Raw genomic sequence first — 18,116 nt, forward strand, 5'->3', positions numbered from 1 at the left:
CACCCCGAAAGGTCAGGGAACCTCCACCTTGCTGCACTTGCTTGACAGTGTGTCTAAGACGTTCAGGCTGACCGGGTTGTGTCCAACCCCATCTCCGACAATTGTCTGGTTGAAGGCATATGTGACACTCATCGGTGAAGAGAACGTGATGCCAGTCGTGAGCAGTGCATTCGACATGTTGTTGGGCCCATCTGTACCGCGCTGCATGGTGTCGTGGTTGCAAAGATGGACCTCGCCATGGACGTCGGGAGTGAAGTTGCGCATCATGCAGCATATTGCGCGCAATTTGAATCGTAACTCGACGTCCTGTGGCTGCACGAAAAGCATTGTTCAACATGGTGGCGTTGCTGTCAGGGTTCCTCCGAGCCATAATCCGTAGGTAGCGGTCATCCACTGCAGTAGTAGCCCTTGGGCGGCCTGAGTGAGGCATGTTATCGACAATTCCTGTCTCTCTGTATCTCCTCCATGTCCAAACAACATCGTTTTGGTTCACTCCGAGACGCCTGGACACTTCCCTTGTTGAGAACCCTTCCTGGCACAAAGTAACTAGGCAGATGGGGTCGAACCGCGGTATTGACCCTCTAGGCATGGTTGAACTACAGACAACACGAGCCGTGTACCTCCTTCCTGGTGGAATGACTGGAACTGATCGGCTGTCGGACCCCATCCGTCTAATAGATGCTGCTCATGCGTGGTTGTTTACATCTTTGGGCAGGTCTAGTGACATCTCTGAACAGTCAAAGGGACTGTGATGCAATATCCACAGTCAACGTCTATCTTCAGGAGTTCTGGGATCTGGGGAGGTACAAAACTAGTTTTGATGTGGTGTGTATTTGTGACGATTGCCGATTGTATTAGTAAACGATTCTGCCGAGTTTTAGAACATAGGGAAGGTTAGAACCACCATCCAACCAAGGGTAAAGCCTTTAATTCCACACTATTTTAGTATATTTACGGAGTAACTGTTCTGTAAGTGCTGCCTTGTTCAGTGACAGGTGATTACTTTGTCCACATGGAACGCGACCCGCGTTAGTCGCCGACTAGCGGCGGTGGCTGTGGAGAAACGCGGCTGTCCGGCCTTAAAGACGTTCTTTGTGGCGGTGTATAGGCTCTAACAGCGTGGGCAAACGCGCGGCCGCTCCCCGACGCCAGGTTGTTTGCCTGCGCGCTGTCACTCAACGTTGATGTGTTATAGGGGGCAGCGCGCTCTGTGTGTGTATGCAGGAATGGAGTGAGAGGATGGGGTCGACAGCGCGGATAGGTGGGGGGGGGGGGGGGGAGGGGAGGGGAGGGGGGGAGCGAAACTCAAACAGGGGCACAGTGGTGGTTTGCGGTGACTGTTAGACGCTGTAAAGCAATGAAGCAGACCGGCTGCGCGAGGAAAGCCACTAATGGAGGGACCGAGCTTTTTCCTGGAAAGTTGGACAACTACTCACAAAGAAGTTAGCACTCGGGTGTGGGAGAATGACGGTTCAAATCTCTCTCCGGCCGACCAGATCTTTAGCTCCTTTTTTAATCATTCTAAAAGTAGAGAACGTTTGTTTCTCGAGGCATTTTCGTTCTAGACTAGCGATCCACCCCAGCTTCCCATGGGTAGCATTGTGTGGCCACGGCCTGGCGACTTGTCTGGCGCGGGAATCTACGACGGCTGTTCAATAAAGAATGTTGTTGTTGTTGCTGTGGTCATCAGACCTGAGACTGGTTTGATGCAGCTCTCCATGCTACTCTATCGTGTGTAAGCTTCTTCATCTCCCAGTACCTACTACAGCCTACATCCTTCTGAATCTGCTTAGTGTATTCATCTCTTGGTCTCCCTCTACGATTTTTACCCTCCACGCTGCCCTCCAGTACTAAATTGGTGATCCGTTGATGCCTCAGAACATGTCGTACCAACCTATCCCTTCTTCTAGTCAAGTTGTGCCACAAACTCCTCTTCTCCCCAATTCTATTCAATACCTCCTCATTAGTTATGAGATCAACCCGTCTAATCTTCACCATTCTTCTGTAGCACCACATTTCGAAAGCTTCTATTCTCTTCTTGTCCTAACTATTTATCGTCCATGTTTCACTTCCATACATGGCTACACTCCATACATATACTTTCAGAAACGACTTCCTGACACTTAAATCTATTCTCTATGTTAACAAATTTCTCTTCTTCAGAAACTCTTTCCTTGCCATTGCCAGTCTACATTTTATATCCTCACTACTTCGACAATCATCAGTTATTATGCTCCCCAAATAGCAAAACTCCTTCACTACTTTAAGCGTCTCATTTCCTAATCTAATTCCCTCAGCATCATCCGTCTTAATTCGACTACATTCCATTATGATCTTCTTTTTTTTTTTTTTTTACAACGTACCTTTACTCATAATTTTGATGGTCCTTTTCAAAGTAGTCTGCCATGAGTGCGATGCACTTGTCCTAGCGTTTCTGCCAGTCTTCAAATACATGCTGGAAACAATTTTTTTGAGAGGTCCTTCAAAATCGCCTCTGCAGCCTTCACCACTGCTTCTGATGATTGATAATGACTCCCACGAAGGCGTTTCTTCATGTTAGGGAATAGAAAAATGTCACATGGGGCTAAATCCGGACTATAGGGAGGGTGAGGGATGCACTTCACGTTGATTTTTACAAGATATTCAGCAATAACATTTGCTATATGCAGCCGCGTATTTTCGTGGTGCAGCATCCAGCCTGCATCACGGAAATGTGGTCTTTCGCGCCTGATATGGACTTGCAATGTTTTCTGGACATCCCTGTAGTACTGTCCAGTTACTGATGTGTGTGCAGGTACAACGAAGCTGATAAACCATTCCATGAATATCAAAGAATGAGATGACCGTAACTTTCCCAGCAGAAGCAACCACTTTTGCTTTTTTGGGGGTTGGTGATGAAGGAGATTTCCATACTGAGCTTTGCTGTTTGATCTCAGGATCAAAATGTTGTAGCCATGTTTCATCAGCAGTGATTACATTTGAAAGAAACTCCGTGTCTTCCTGTAACATCAACTTTAACTGTGCCGGCCGGTGTGGCCAAGCGGTTAAAGGCGCTACAGTCTGGAACCGCGTGACCGCTACGGTCGCAGGTTCGAATCCTGCCTCGGGCATGGATATGTGTGATGTCCTTAGGTTAGTTAGGTTTACGTAGTTCTAAGTTCTAGGGGACTGATGACCTTAGAAGTTAAGTCCCATAGTGCTCAGAGCCATTTGAACCAACTTTAACTGCATGCAGAGTTGCACGCGAATGTCCTTTTGTTCGGTAATCGATAGTCTTGAAACCCATCGCGCACAAACACGTGTCATGTGTAATTTTTCTGTCACCAACGTGTGGGTGGTACCCAATGAAATGCTCAGTATTTCAGAAAGTGAGCTTAAGGTAATTCGTGGATCCTCTCTCACAATGACAGCAGCAGTGTTGATGTTTTCTTCCCTAAGAGCAGTAACTGGAGCACCGGGTCCACCTTCCTTTAAAATTTTCTCCTCTCTTAAACATTTTAAACCGCTTTCGAGCGGTGCTGTAGGGAAGAACAGACTCTCCACAGGCCTCCTGTAATATTGTATAGACCTAAGCTGAAGATTTGTTGAGACGAAAGCAGAATTTCAAAGCCGCGTATTGTTCCCCGCGTGTTACCTCCATTGCAGCAGTAGGCGATACTGAACATGTCTGACCTTGCCTGCCTCTCACAGGCGGGAACCAGGAGTCCCAACAATGAAACTACTACGGCGCGTTTGTTGCATACTAAGCTAACAGAAGATCATAAGATTAAATTTTAGCGCGAGAAATTATGACCATAAAAAAATTATGATCATTCTTTATCGAACAGCCCTGGTACATAAGTAAAGAAGAGTGTCTGTTTGTTTGTAACACATAAAAATCTGCAGTTTTATTCCGATCTTGATGAAATTTTGTAGAGTTTACCTTCAAGACAAGAGGAAGATCGCTGTCTACATAATATTTCGTAATCTCACTTGAAACATATACGCCGATAAGCCAAAACATTATGACCACCGGCTACCGCGACGTCGGATGCCGCCTGGTGGCTATGAGGGCAGCTGACGCGGTAGCAACAGTATGTAAGCGGAACTGACACAGGCGCCGTATCACCCTAGCGAAGATATGGGCTGAAAATGGGGAAATTCATTGAGATAAGCGACTTTGACAGAGGGCAGATTATTATTACACAGTCAGCATTAAATATTCGGTGATGAGGACGAAGATGTGGAGAAGAAATGAAAAAAGTTCAAAAGTTCAATATGCACTAGACAAGTATGTTCCGATTAAGGTTTTAAGGAATGGGAAAGATCCACCATAGTTTAGTACCCGTGTTAGAAAAGCCCTACGTAAATAAAGAGCACTTCATCTCAGATTCAAGAGAAGTAAAAACCTAGCTGACAAACAAAAGCTGAACGAAGCGAAAATGAGCATAAGGAAAGCAATGAGAGAAGTGTTCAATGGTTTGAAAGTAAGACGTTGTCAACCGACCTGAGTAAAAACCCTAAGTGATTTTGATCGTATGTAAAATCAGTAAGTGGGTCAAAATCATCTATTCATTCTCTCAGCGACTACACCGGCGCCGAAACGGAAGATAACAGAGAGAAGGCCGAAATACTGAATTCGGTCTTCCGAAGTTGTTTCACCGCGGAAGGTCGTAACACTGTCCCTCCTTTCGGTCGACGTAGGAACATCGAAATGGCAGATATTGAGATAACCGATCATGGAATTGAAAAACAGCTACAACCGCTTAGTAGCGGGAAGGCTTCAGAACCAGATCAGTTATCTATACGATACTATCAAGACTACGCGAAAGAACTTGCTCCCCTTCTAGGAGCAATTTATCGTAGATCGCTTGAACAACGAAAGGTACCTAACGACTGGAAAAAAGGGCAGCCTATTCCCGTTTTTAAGAAAGGGCGTAAGACAGATCCACACAATTACAGACCCACATCGTTGACGTAGACTTATGGAACATGTTTTATGCTCAAGGATTATGACGTTCTTGGAAAATGAACGTCTCCTCCATAAGAATCAACATGGCTTCCACAAACAGAGATCCTGCGAAACTTAGCTCGATCCGTTCCTCCATGAGATCCACAGCGCAGTGGACAACGGCACTTAAGTTGATGCCGAGTTCCTGGATTTGAGTAAGGCATTTGACACCGTCCCGCACTGCCGTTTAATGAAAAAAATACGAGCTTACGGAGTATCGGAGCAGACCTGCGATTGGAATCAAGATTTCTTTCAGATAGAACTCAACACATCTTAACGGAACTAAATCAGCAGATGGAAAGGTAATATCTGGAGTACCACAGGGAATTGTGATAGGACCGTTGCTGTTTACAATATATGTATAAGTGATTTAGTAGAAAACGTAAGATGCTAAGGCTATTCACAGATGATGCAGTTGTCAGTACTAAAGTAGCAACGCTAGAAGATAGTAAGAATTTGCAGAACGAATTGCAGTGAATTGATTAATGGTGCAGGCTCTGGCAGTTGGCCCTGAACGTAAATAAATCTAACATACTGGGCAAACATAGGAAAAGAAATCCAGCACTGTACAGCTACACGATTGATGACAAACAGCTGGAGACACCGTCTGCAGTAAAACATCTAGGCGTAACTGTCCAGAGCGACCTTAAGTGGAATGATCATATAAAACAGGTAGTGGGAAAAAACAGACACCAGACTCAGATTCATTATAAGAATGTTAAGGAAATGTAACTCATCCACGAAAGAAGTGGCTTATAAGGCGCTTGTTCGCCCGATTCTTGAGTATTGTTCATCTGTCTCGGATCCCTGTCAGACAGAACTGATAAAGGAGATAGAGAAGATCCAACAAAGAGCAGCACGTTTCGTCACGGGATCGTTTAGCTGGCGAGAGAGCGTTACGGAGATGCTAAACAAACTCAACTGGCAGACGTTACAAGAAAGACTTTGTGCATCACGTAGAAATTTACTACTTACATTTCTGGACAGCTCTTTTCAGGAGGAATCTGAGAACATATTACTTACCTCCACATACATCTTTCGCATTGACCACGAGGAGAAAATTCGAGAAATTACAACCAATACAGAGGCTTACCGACAATCATTCTTCCCACGCCCGATTCTTGAGTATTGTTCATCTGTCTGGGATCCCCGTCAGACGGAACTGATAAAGGAGATGGAGAAGATCCAACAAAGAGCAGCACGTTTCGTCACGGGATCGTTTAGCTGGCGAGAGAGCCTTACGGAGACGCTAAACAAACTCAACTGGCAGACGTTACAAGAAAGACTTTGTGCATCACGGAGAAATTTACTACTGAAATTTCTGGACAGCTCTTTTCAGGAGGAATCTGAGAACATATTACTTACCTCCACATACATCTTCCGCATTGACCACGAGGAGAAAATTCGAGAAATTACAACCAATACAGAGGCTTACCGACAATCATTCTTCCCACGCCCGATTCTTGAGTATTGTTCATCTGTCTGGGATCCCCGTCAGACAGAACTGATAAAGGAGATAGAGAAGATCCAACAAAGAGCAGCACGTTTCGTCACGGGATAGTTTAGCTGGCGAGAGAGCCTTACGGAGACGCTAAACAAACTCAACTGGCAGACGTTACAAGAAAGACTTTGTGCATCACGGAGAAATTTACTACTGAAATTTCTGGACAGCTCTTTTCAGGAGGAGCCGGGCAACATATTACTTACCTCCACATACATCTTCCGCATTGACCACGAAGAGAAAATTCGAGAAATTACAACCAATACAGAGGCTTACCGACAATCATTCTTCTCACGCACTCTTCGCGAGTGGAACAGGGTTGGAAGGATCAGATAGTGGTACCGAAAGACCCTCCGCCACACACCATTAGGTGGCTTGGAGATGTTGATGTAGATGTGAACCTGTGAACGAGTATCTCGAAAACAGCGAAACTGGTCGAATGTCACGTGCTACTGTCGTGAGCATCTACGGAAAGAGGAAAAGGACGGTGTAACTACCAGTAGCCGCTGAATGGTTGGCCGTCCACGACTCTTCACAGAACGTGGGACAGAAAACCTTCGACACCTAGCGTTATAAATACGGTCTATGCGTCGAATAGGAAGCTAGTTTACATTCAGAAGCAGGAATATAAAGACTGAAGAATGAATAAGTAAAACGTCCTGGTTGTAGCAAGTGCAAGTGTGATGATGATAATGATGAGAGTGGTCGCTTGATTGTGAAGTATTAATAATAGTAATTCATAGTATTTTGTCAGTAAAAATATTGTTACGAGTCTTGTAACAATATTTTTACTAATAACGTCGCAATAGTTACTGTTGAAGTGTATATCTCTGGTAATAGTGACTTTCGAGAAGATTCCTACAAACGCATTGTTACTATATAGGCCCCCTGTTGAATGCACTAGAAAGAAACGGAATCGACAATAAAAGTTCCACACGCGTAAATTGCCGGATGACGTCATCGTTGGAAACTCGCCCTTATATTATACGTCGTAAGGTACATATTGGCTTGTCGCTTTCACAGTGGGTATTTGTTCACACTCCATAAAAGTCTGGAAACGTACATTCTGGCAGCGAATGTTGTCGAAAGAACCGAGCCACATTATATATATGGGAAGCAGAGTTGCTGCCAGGTAGTCAGTTTGAAAGTTACAATCGTCGCGATAATTTGGAAGTGATAAAAAGTGAACAATTGCGATTATTGGCTGTTACCGCGCACTTCAGTCAGTGTTGTGCTTTGTGATGTTAGAAATACGCGGAGTGTGACCATGTGTGTTTTAGTGCTAAGAGTACTAGTGTTGCATTTTTCAACGTGAATAAAGTGTTGAAAGGTGGCTACACTGAGTCACAGCGCCAGAGATTGCGCCAAAGAGTATTATTCAGCCGCCTCCACTGGCAGTTCTTGTCGAGAAGTCGTGGTGGAGAGTGCTTATTGAGAAGTGGGCAGTAGGAGTTCCGATGTAGCCGTGACTAGTTGTGAGCATGTTGTACGCAGTTGTTCTGATGGGCTAGACAGCCGATGCTGTTCGATTGCGGACGTTGCAATGATCAGAGTGTATGTTTCGTCAATATATATGAAGGTAATAAATTTTTTTATTTTTATTTCAAATGTCTTACACAATAATGCCTCTTGGTCACAGGTTCAGTCAACAAAGCATCTAGCTTCTGTTCATGTATTAGAGCGTAATTCTGGTTTCTATGTGCAAGTATAGTATTTCAGTTTTTTTTAATTAATTCAGTGTAAATGGTATTTAAAATATCTTGTCTTTTTGAGGAAGAATCGTGCCAGATGTATACGTTGAATCACACTTCCACACACAGAACAGTTACACTTGGGCTTTGTTGTTCGTAGTTTTTGTTTCGTAGCTTTATTGTTGCTGGGGACTTAATTAATTAATTGTGTTAACGGAAACTTTCTTTCATTCTTGGTTGTTATTTTATGCAGTCAGATTGCGTACTAATACTAGTCAGGGCCAACCGGTTACGAGACTTCGTAGCCGGACATTCAGCTACTAAAATTAAAATTATTTGCATTCTATATAAATAAGCCCCCATGCAGTGTTTATTCGAGAATAATTGGCATCTAATTTACCTACGTCGTAACAATATAATAAAATGTATCGTAAAGTAACAAGAAAAAAAATAAACATCTGCAGATTCCGGTTACCATTCAGCCGAAAAACCACCACCAGATGTACAGGCAGAGCCCAGCACTTCGTCGAAACTACGATTTTCCCAAGTGAGCCCTTTACCCATGAAGCAACGTTTAGTAACCACACTAGTGTAAATTTTCATAAGATGCACTACTGGACAGCAGAAAATGCACACTGGCTTCGTCAGATACAACATCAATGGCCATGGACCGTAAACGTATGGTGGAGCGCCATAGGAAACTACACGCGTTCTGAATGGACATTCGCACGCTCACTCTCTGACGAACATCCTGCCGATTCTTCTAGAAGAGGTACCACCGGATACACGGAAGTGTACGTGGCTGCAACACGACAGTTGTCCAGCCCACTCGCCCAGTGTTGCAACGCACATACTGAACGACTACGTTCCTGGACGTTGGAAATGACGGATTTCTATTGCCAAACGGCCTGCGAGGTCCCCCCGATTTGTCTCCTCTCCATTTCTTTCTTTGGAGAGCGCTCAAAGATTCTCTCTGTGACGAATCCCCAGCTACGCAAGACGATATGTGTCGTCGAATCGCCAGTGCGTACCCTACCATGTGATCCACTGTGGTTACTTCTGTTCATCACTCTTTCGAACGGCGATTGCAAATGTACCTTTCAGCCCATGGTCAACAGTTCCAACATGTGCTTAAATAAAGAATAAAGTCATTTTTTTGGAAAACAAAATTTACGTTACGTGATTTGCATTGTTACCAAATCGTTGTTAGTAGATTGTTTATTTCATTTACGTGTGTACGAAATTGCACTGCACTGTCAAATAAGTCGAAAGCGTGTACTGCAAGTAGTTGGTGACACTGTCATTAGGCGCTTAGATTCAGTGTGAAACGACGTTTCGTTAAGAAGAATACTTATTTTGCGGCGTACAGATGATCACCAAAGTATTATTAATAAAATGTTTCGTTCAACGAATGTATCCTTTATGATATGATTTAGTACAGTGTGGATAGAGACAGTTGTCGGACGGCATGTATTTTACCTTATAACCCTACCACTACTCCTGTAATTTAGTATGCTTTTACCTAAATAACAGAAAACCCTATCTTTATGTTGCCACGTATAACCCTCTTACTAAATTTAACTTCCAAATAAAGTACACTACGGGAGGATAGTTCTTTTAATAAGAAAAGCTAATCAATATAGTTACCCTTTTTACAGGATTTGATCGTGTGCTATATCTAATGGATAAGTAAATCAGACTATTCAGCTCATTTCCTAAGATCTTACACAGTAGCTGGAAAAAATGCGGTATGAATAATATTACGAGTATATTGAAGCTAGGACAACACAATCCGAGGTTCATTTAGTGGTTTAAAATAAGTACTAACGGTTGCCAGTCTATCCAGGCAATGGAACAGTGAAGTATTGGCAAAACAGAAGTATCAATTTTGCCTACTTTCTTGCTACTGTTTAAGTCGCTTCTTCAAAAAAATGTTACTCCACGTAAACAATGCTGGTGTAGACACTGGAATTATTTGACTACTACACCCTTATACATTCCGTTTTTAAAAGAGGAGAAGCCCAGTAGATAACTTCAAGGAAGCTAAAAAAATTTGGCCAGGGGGGACCTATAGAAAAGCACTTCTATAACTAAAAAACTTAAATACTAAAATAGTTGGACACTAAAGCACACTTCAAGAAAACCACTTTCTTACTGGAATTTAATTTCAAAATCTATTACTCTTTGAAGTAACTCTGTATAGTCATTTAACAGATTCTAGTAACTTTGCTTCATTCTGACTGAATTTTACGTTAGCAAACTTTTACTATAAATTTTTACAATAGTTAGGAAAACTTTTGAAACAAGAATAGTTTGACTTTATTTTTCTGTAGTGTACTAAAGCATGGATGTGTTATTACTCTAACTAAAGTTTTCATTACGCTTTTAAGTGAAACAACTAAGAGGCCTTTTCTTTAACTATTGCTCAACATGAAAATATTTATGAACTCTTTAATTTTATGATGCGCAAATTACATTAACTCTTCCACTACTGAGACGTAATTTCATTACCCTCATGCATACATCTTATTATTAACAGAGAAACAATTTGAATGTTGCCTCTTTATATTAACTTGGTACTTCATAAATATGTAGAACAGGACACTCGAATCAATCAAACACCAGGAGGGAACCCTATATAGGTGTATGATTAGGATGAAGTAACAGGGTGAACCATTTTCTTTAAAGTTGAAGAATGATTATTCACTAATAAAACACAGTTTAAATTAATGATTCACGCTGTACAAAAGTAAAATACCAAAGAAAAATCTTATCTGGTGGCTGTGGGCTTGAGTGTGGCGAGCAGTTATGGCGGCTACACTACCCACAGTACGGCCTGCAATTATCTTGCTGTATCGACTCAGTTTCTCTTCTTTCCGTCGTTCAGTCTTACATACAGTAGCCCAACAACTCGCAGCTCTGCCGTAAGCCGTTTACAGTCTTCATCCGAGGCATTCCTGTGGAAATTTGCAGGCAAAGCTTCTCCTGCTCCACAAGGATGTTGCCTCAGTCACTGCTGCCTACAGACTGTGTGACTTACTTCCCGCCCTTGCTGTAGGTAGCGCGCCAATTCGCCCTTGCCACCTTTTCCACTCCCAAGATCCACCTCCGTTTCAAACAAAAGCACACTGGTTTTTACGTAACACCTATTTCTTACATTGCTCCTACGCGTGATCATTTCTTACAACGGTTAAACTGACATCAACATGGACAGTTCATACACACATATATTTTTAAATACATCAGAAAATTATTTAACGTAGTGAACAATTTACATAGTATTTTACATACATTATTCATATACAATGCAAAGAACTTAAACCTCCAGTACAGCACACTTTACATATACAGAAAATTTAGTACCAATATGCGAAAATTTTAAAGCAAAAAATTATAGAAATTTAAATGAACTATAAACAAATAATGTAGTGTTTAAAATGAGTCATCACTGGACATAAAGAATGAGATCCTCAGTTTGAATCAGAAAGCAAACGCCAGAGTATGAAACGGAAACACCAACCCAGTAATCCCCGCATAGGAAAAGCTATGTTCACAGTTTTTGAAGCACAGTGGCTAATTCTGGGACATACCTGTTTTTCGATGACTTGAAGCCTGCAATTCGAAATAACTGACAAACGGGTGCCACACTTCAGTTGGTAAAAACAAGACCCTCAAAGGCTCACTTTGTTGTCAAAAAAATGTTCAAATGTGTGTGAAATCTTACGGGACTTGACTGCTAAGGTCATTAGTCCCTAAGCTTCCACACCACTTAACCTAAATGATCCTAATGACAAACACACACACCCATGCCCGAGGGAGGACTCGAACCTCCACCGGGACCAGCCGCACAGTCCATGACTGCAGCGCCTCAGACCGCTCGGCTAATCCCGCGCGGCACTTTGTTGTCCTCTCTGTATTCCTGTCCGTCCGACTTTTCAAGACCTTTTTACTCGGGAACGAGTATCAAGTTGAAATTTCTGTCACATACTAAGGTCTACGGTCCCTTCGCGATTTAAAAAAAGTCAAGCTACTAAGTCAATGTAATCAAAATATATGGCCACTTGTGTCACGTATTTTGATGCTCGCTAATTCATTCATAAGAATCTACATGGTACTTTCCGTCGACTTAGAATCGAGAAATTTGGCAAGAAGCAAGGATTCACACTACAACCAAAGGAAAAAAATTCGAAAATTTTTCATTTGTGATTATGTCACACGAAAAAAAAATCAACATTGGTTCACACTAGCATCCTGTATGCGGTCTGCTTTACAGATGAACTTTCCTAAAATTCTGCCCGTAAACTGAAGTCGACGATTCGCCTTCCCAACAACAGTCAAATGGTTCAAATGGCTCTGAGCACTATGGGACTCAACTGCTGTGGTCATAAGTCCCCTAGAACTTAGAACTACTTAAACCTAACTAACCTAAGGACATCAAACACATCCATGCCCGAGGCAGGATTCGAACCTGCGACCGTAGCGGTCGTGCGGTTCCAGACTGTAGCGCCTTTAAACGCTCGGCCACTCCGGCCGGCCAACAACAGTCCTTACACGCTCATTCCATTTCATATTGCTTTGCAACTTTACGCCTAGATATTTTACTCGACGTGACTGCGTCAAGCAGGACACTATTAACGCTGTTTTCGAACATTGCGGTTCTGTTTTTCCTACTCATCCGCATTAACTTATTTTCCACATTTAGGGCCAGCTGCCATTCATGCCTCCAGATAGAAATTTTGTCTGCGTCTTCTTGTATGCTCCTACAACCACTCAACTTCGACAACTTCCCGTACACTATAGCATCATCACTACAGACCCTAAGACGTCAACGAACTGTCAGCTTGATCAGGCATGGAAGTGTGGTGGGGTGGTAAAAATTGCAGACCGAGAGCAGGGTTTCAGTACAGTAAGGAGGTTCAAGTGGCTGTAGGCCGCAGTAGGTGCGATAAAGAGGCTGGTGCAAGAAAGATTAGTGCGGAGAGCTACAATATGTGATCAAAAGTATCCGGACCGCCCCCCCCCCCCCCCCAAACCATACGTTTTTCATATTAGGTGCAGTGTGCTGCCACCTACTGCCAAGTATTCCATATCGGCGACTTCAGTAGTCATTAGACATCGTGAGAGAGCAGAATGGGGCGCTCTGCGGAAATCGCGGGCTTCGAACGTGGTCAGCTGATCAAGCGTCACTTGAGTCATACGTCAGTACGCGTGATTTCCACACTCCTAAAAATCCCTAGGTCCACCGTTTCCGATGTGATAATGAAGTGGAAACGTGAAGGGGCACGTGCAGCACAAAAGCGTACAGGCCGACCTCGTCTGTCGACTGACAGACACCGCCGACAGTTGAAGAGGGTCGTAGTGTGTAATAGGCAGACATCTATCCAGACCATCACTCACGAATTTCAAACTGCATCAAGTTCATAGTTAGGCAGGAGGCGGATTTGATGGCCGAGCGACTGCTCGTAAGCCACACATCACGCCGATAAATGCCAAACGGCGCCGCTTGGTGTAAGGAGCGTAAACATAGGACGACTCAACAGTGAAAAAACATTGTGAGGAGTGAGAATCACGGTACACAATGTGGTGATGCGACGGCACGGTTTGGGTATGGTGAATATCCTATGAACATCATCTGCCAGCGTGTGTAGTCCCAACAGTAAAATTCGGAGGCGGTGGTGTTATGGTGTGGTCGTGTTTTTCATGGAGGGGCCTTGCACCCCTTGTTGTTTCGCAGGGCACTGTCACAGCACAGGCGTACATTGGTGTTTTAAGCACCCTCTTGCTTCCCACTGTCGAAGATCATTTCGAGGATGGCGATTTCATCTTTCAACACAATCGAGTACCTGTTCATAATGCACGGCCTGTGGCGGAGTGGTTACACGACAGTAACATCCCTGTAACGGACTTGCCTCACAGAGCCTTGACCTGAATCGTATAGAACACCTTTGGGATGTTTTGGAACGCCGTGCCATGCCTCACCGGCCGACATCGATACCTCTCCTCAGTGCAGCACTCCGTGAAGAATTGGCTGCTATTCCCCAAGAAACCTTCCACCACCTGATTGAACGTATGTTTGCGAGAGTTGAAGGATGGGCCAATACCATATTGAATTCCAGCATTACCGATGGAGGGCGGCACGAACTTGCAAGTCATTTGTAGTCAGGTGTCCGGATACTTTTGATCACATAGTGTATGTAGGATACCAGTAGGCTTCCCTTGACCAAGAATCTTCTTTTTGCCAGCGCTAGTCTGCCTTTTATGTCCTGCTGCTCCATCTGTCATGGGTTATTAGCTACCTAGTTAGCACAATTCGTTAACTTTATGTGCTTTGTGATCACGAATTCCGATTTTACTTTCTCGCTTTTCTGATTTCTGCTACTTCTCATTGCTCTCATCTTTCTTCTATTTACTCTGAAACGATATTTTGTATTCATTAGAATGTTCATTCCATTCAGTAGATCCTGTACTTTTTCTTCAGTTTTACTGAGGATGGCAATATCATCAGCGAATTTTATTATTAATATCCTTTCACCTTGAATTTTAATTCTACTGTTGAACCTTTGTTTTACTTCTGTCATCGCTTCCTCGATGTATGAGTAGACTGAAGAGCAGGGGCGAAAGACCACATCCTCGTCTTACACCCTTTTTAATCCGAGCACTTCGTACTTGGTACTTTGCTATTGTACGTATCGTACCCCTACGGCTTACCACTAATTTTCTCAGGATTTCGAATATCTTGCACCATTTGACATTGTCGAACGCTTTTTCCAAGTCGACAAATCTTGTGAAAGTGTCTCGATTTTTCTTTAGCCTTGCTTGCATTATCAACCGCAACTTCAAAATTGCCTCTCTGGTGCCTACCTTTACTACAGCCAAAGTCATGGTCATCTAACAAATCCTCAGTCCTCTTTTCCGTTCTTCTGTATATTACTCTTGTACATCTTCATCTACATGGATACTCTGCAAATCACATTTAAGTGTCTGGCAGACAGTTCATCGAGCCTCCTTCGCAGTTCTCTATTATTCCAATCTCGCATAGCGCCCGGAAAGAACGAACACCTATATCCATCCGTACTAGCTCTGATTTCCCTTATTTTATCGTGGTGATCGTTTCTCCCTATGTAGGGCGGCCGGTGTGGCCGAGCTGTTCTAGGCGCTTCAGTCTGAAACCGCGCGACCGCTACGGTCGCAGGTTCGAATCCTGCCTCGGGCATGGATTTGTGTGATGTCCTTAGATTAGTTAGGTTTAACTAGTTCTAAGTTCTAGGGAACTGATAACCTCAGATGTTAAGTCCCATAGTGCTCAGAGCCGTTTTTTTCCTCCCTATGTTGGTCGGTGTCAACAAAATATTTTCGCGTTCGGAAAAGAAAGTTGGTGATTGGAATTTCATGAGAAGATTTCTCCGCAAAAAAAAAACAATGCCTTCGTTTTAATGATGTCCATCCCAAATCCTGTATCATTTCAATGACACTCTGTCCCACATTTCGCGATAATACAAAACGTGGTGCCCCTCTTTGAACTTTTTCGATGTACTCTGCCAATCCTATCTGGTAAGGATCCTACACCGCGCAGCAGTATTCTAAAAGAGGACGGACAAGCGTAGTGTAGGCAGTCTCCTTAGTAGACCTGTTTCATTTTCTAAGTGTCCTGCCAATCAAAAGCAGTCTTTGGTTAGCCTCCCCCACAGCATTTTCTATGTGTTCCTTCCAATTTTAGTTGTTCGTAATTGTAATTCCTAGGTATTTAGTTGAATTTACGGCCTTTAGATCTGACTGATTTATCGTGTAACCGAAGTTCAACGGATTCCTTTCAGCACTCATGTGGATGACCGCACATTTTTCGATATTTAGGGTCAATTGCCAATTTTCGCACCATACGGGTATCTTTTCTAAATCGTTTTGCAATTTGTTTTGATGTTCTGATGACTTTATTAGTCGATAAACGACAGCGTCATCTGCAGACAACCTAACAGGTTGTCTCCTTGACACGTAGATAACAGACAACAGAGGCCCTGTATGAAACGTCCCCTTAGAAAAATTAGTGAATGACTGTGCTGGAAAACCCCTTACGTTATTTGCTTTTCAAACAGCTGAGCAAAACTGAACATACTCCGACATTTCTCTCTTTACTTATTCTGATCAACACTAAACTGACACACAATATTTTTAGCGCAACGCAATCTGATTTTCAATAATCCCTACAAAAGAATGGCCCTGACTATCAATAACCTATACCTTTCATGAATCACTTACCTCACAAAAAACTTCGTTATTCGAACTACTGCACTACAGCGAGCGCCACTACTGCGAGCTAAATAAAAGATTCTAACTACTGAAGTCACTAACTACTGATAGGCATAGTTAGCAAATGAAAGATTTTGATAGAGAACAAACAATGTATTTACCTTAATAGTGTTCAGAAGTCATAATATACATATCAGTTCATGACATCCAGTCTTACAAATTTACTGTCTCTGATGGACACACGTCCAGATCATCCGCTCTCAAAACTCCGCCATCTCACTCCCCACATCCACAGCTGCTCGCGGCTCACCTCCAACTGCGCAACGCTACGCGCTGTTCACATCCAACTGCCCAACACTACAATAGCAAATATTGCAACAATGCCGACCAGCCTCAGACTGCACACAGCACAGTCAGTGATTTTCATATAGAGCGCTACTTACACCTGTAACACTACCTTGAGGAGTGCCAGAAAGCACTTCCGTTTCACTCGACGACTTTCCGTCAATTACTACTAACTGTGATCTCTCTGACAGGAAATCACGAATCCAGTCACGTATCTGAGACGATATTGCGTAAGCACGCAATTTCACTACAAGCCGCTTGTGTGGTACAGTGTCAAAAGCCTTCTGGAAATTCTTGTTCCATACAATGGTAAATAAATAAATCTGCTGTCTTTTGAGCGCTGAAGCTAACCTTATAAGCTATGTCCTACTGACCCGTTCACACCAGCCGTAACTAATTTCCTCCTTACCTTGCAGCCCCGAAGCCCTCTGGAAGGCGTTCTCGGAAGCCGGGGCTGGACCGGAAGCCCCGCCAAGCGTACAGTGCCAAGCAGCTGGAGCGGCTCGAAGCCGAGTTCAAGGTAAGCCACTGGGGGTGCGAGCACGCAGCCCACTTAACAACGGCTAACAAACACACATTTTTGTCCTTGATTTCCTTGTCGAAGACGAGGAGCATTCTCACATTATTTACAAATACGCAGTCTGATCAAAAATACACTCATGCTCATAAATTAAGGATCATTGCAGAATGTGGTGCCATGCAACATGTCACTACACAAAACTGTCGCCAATAGCATAGGCACATAGGGAACACACACGACACACATCTGTAAGTGCGCGGTATTGGTGATAAGTTGAGAAAACCGTCCCCAAACACATGTGCTACAAAACGCCACTGTTTCCTGCGCATGTGCCACGACATAAATATAGGATATCATCACGATGCATAAGTACACAGGCCGCACAACGGGTTGACATACTCTGGATCAGGTGGTCGAGCAGCTGCTGGGGTATAGCCTCCCATTCTGGCACCAGTGCCTGTCGGAGCTCCTGAAGTGTCGTAGGGGTTTGAAGACGTGCAGCGATACGTCGGCCGAGAGCATCCCAGATGTGCTTGATGGGGTTTAGGTCTGGAGAACAGACGGGCTACTCCATTCGCCTAATATCTTCTGTTTCAAGCTACTCCTCCACGATGGCAGCTCGGTGGGGCCGTGCGTTATCATCCATCAGGAGGAAGGTGGGACCCACTGCACCCCTGAAAAGGCGGACATACTGGTGCAAAATGACGTCCCGGTACACCTGAACTGTTACAGTGCCTCTGTCAAAGACATGCAGGGGTGTACGTGCACCAATCACAATCCCACCCCACACCATCAAACCACGACCTCCATACAGGTCCCTTTCAA

At 43.7% G+C, this 18,116-nt stretch overlaps 1 protein-coding gene across 1 annotated transcript in view; it reads left to right on the forward strand.

Moving 5' to 3' along the window:
• LOC124552360 (NK1 transcription factor-related protein 2) overlaps positions 1 to 18,116 on the forward strand; it is a 157,670-nt gene that overhangs the window by 123,870 nt on the left and 15,684 nt on the right. Inside the window, exon 5 of the mRNA XM_047126626.1 lies at positions 17,188 to 17,291. Coding sequence (XP_046982582.1) covers positions 17,188 to 17,291 — 104 coding nt within the window. The remainder of the gene's footprint in view (positions 1 to 17,187; positions 17,292 to 18,116) is intronic.

The sequence above is a fragment of the Schistocerca americana genome, chromosome 10 (genome assembly GCF_021461395.2).
Source record: "Schistocerca americana isolate TAMUIC-IGC-003095 chromosome 10, iqSchAmer2.1, whole genome shotgun sequence".
Lineage (NCBI taxonomy): Eukaryota > Metazoa > Arthropoda > Insecta > Orthoptera > Acrididae > Schistocerca > Schistocerca americana.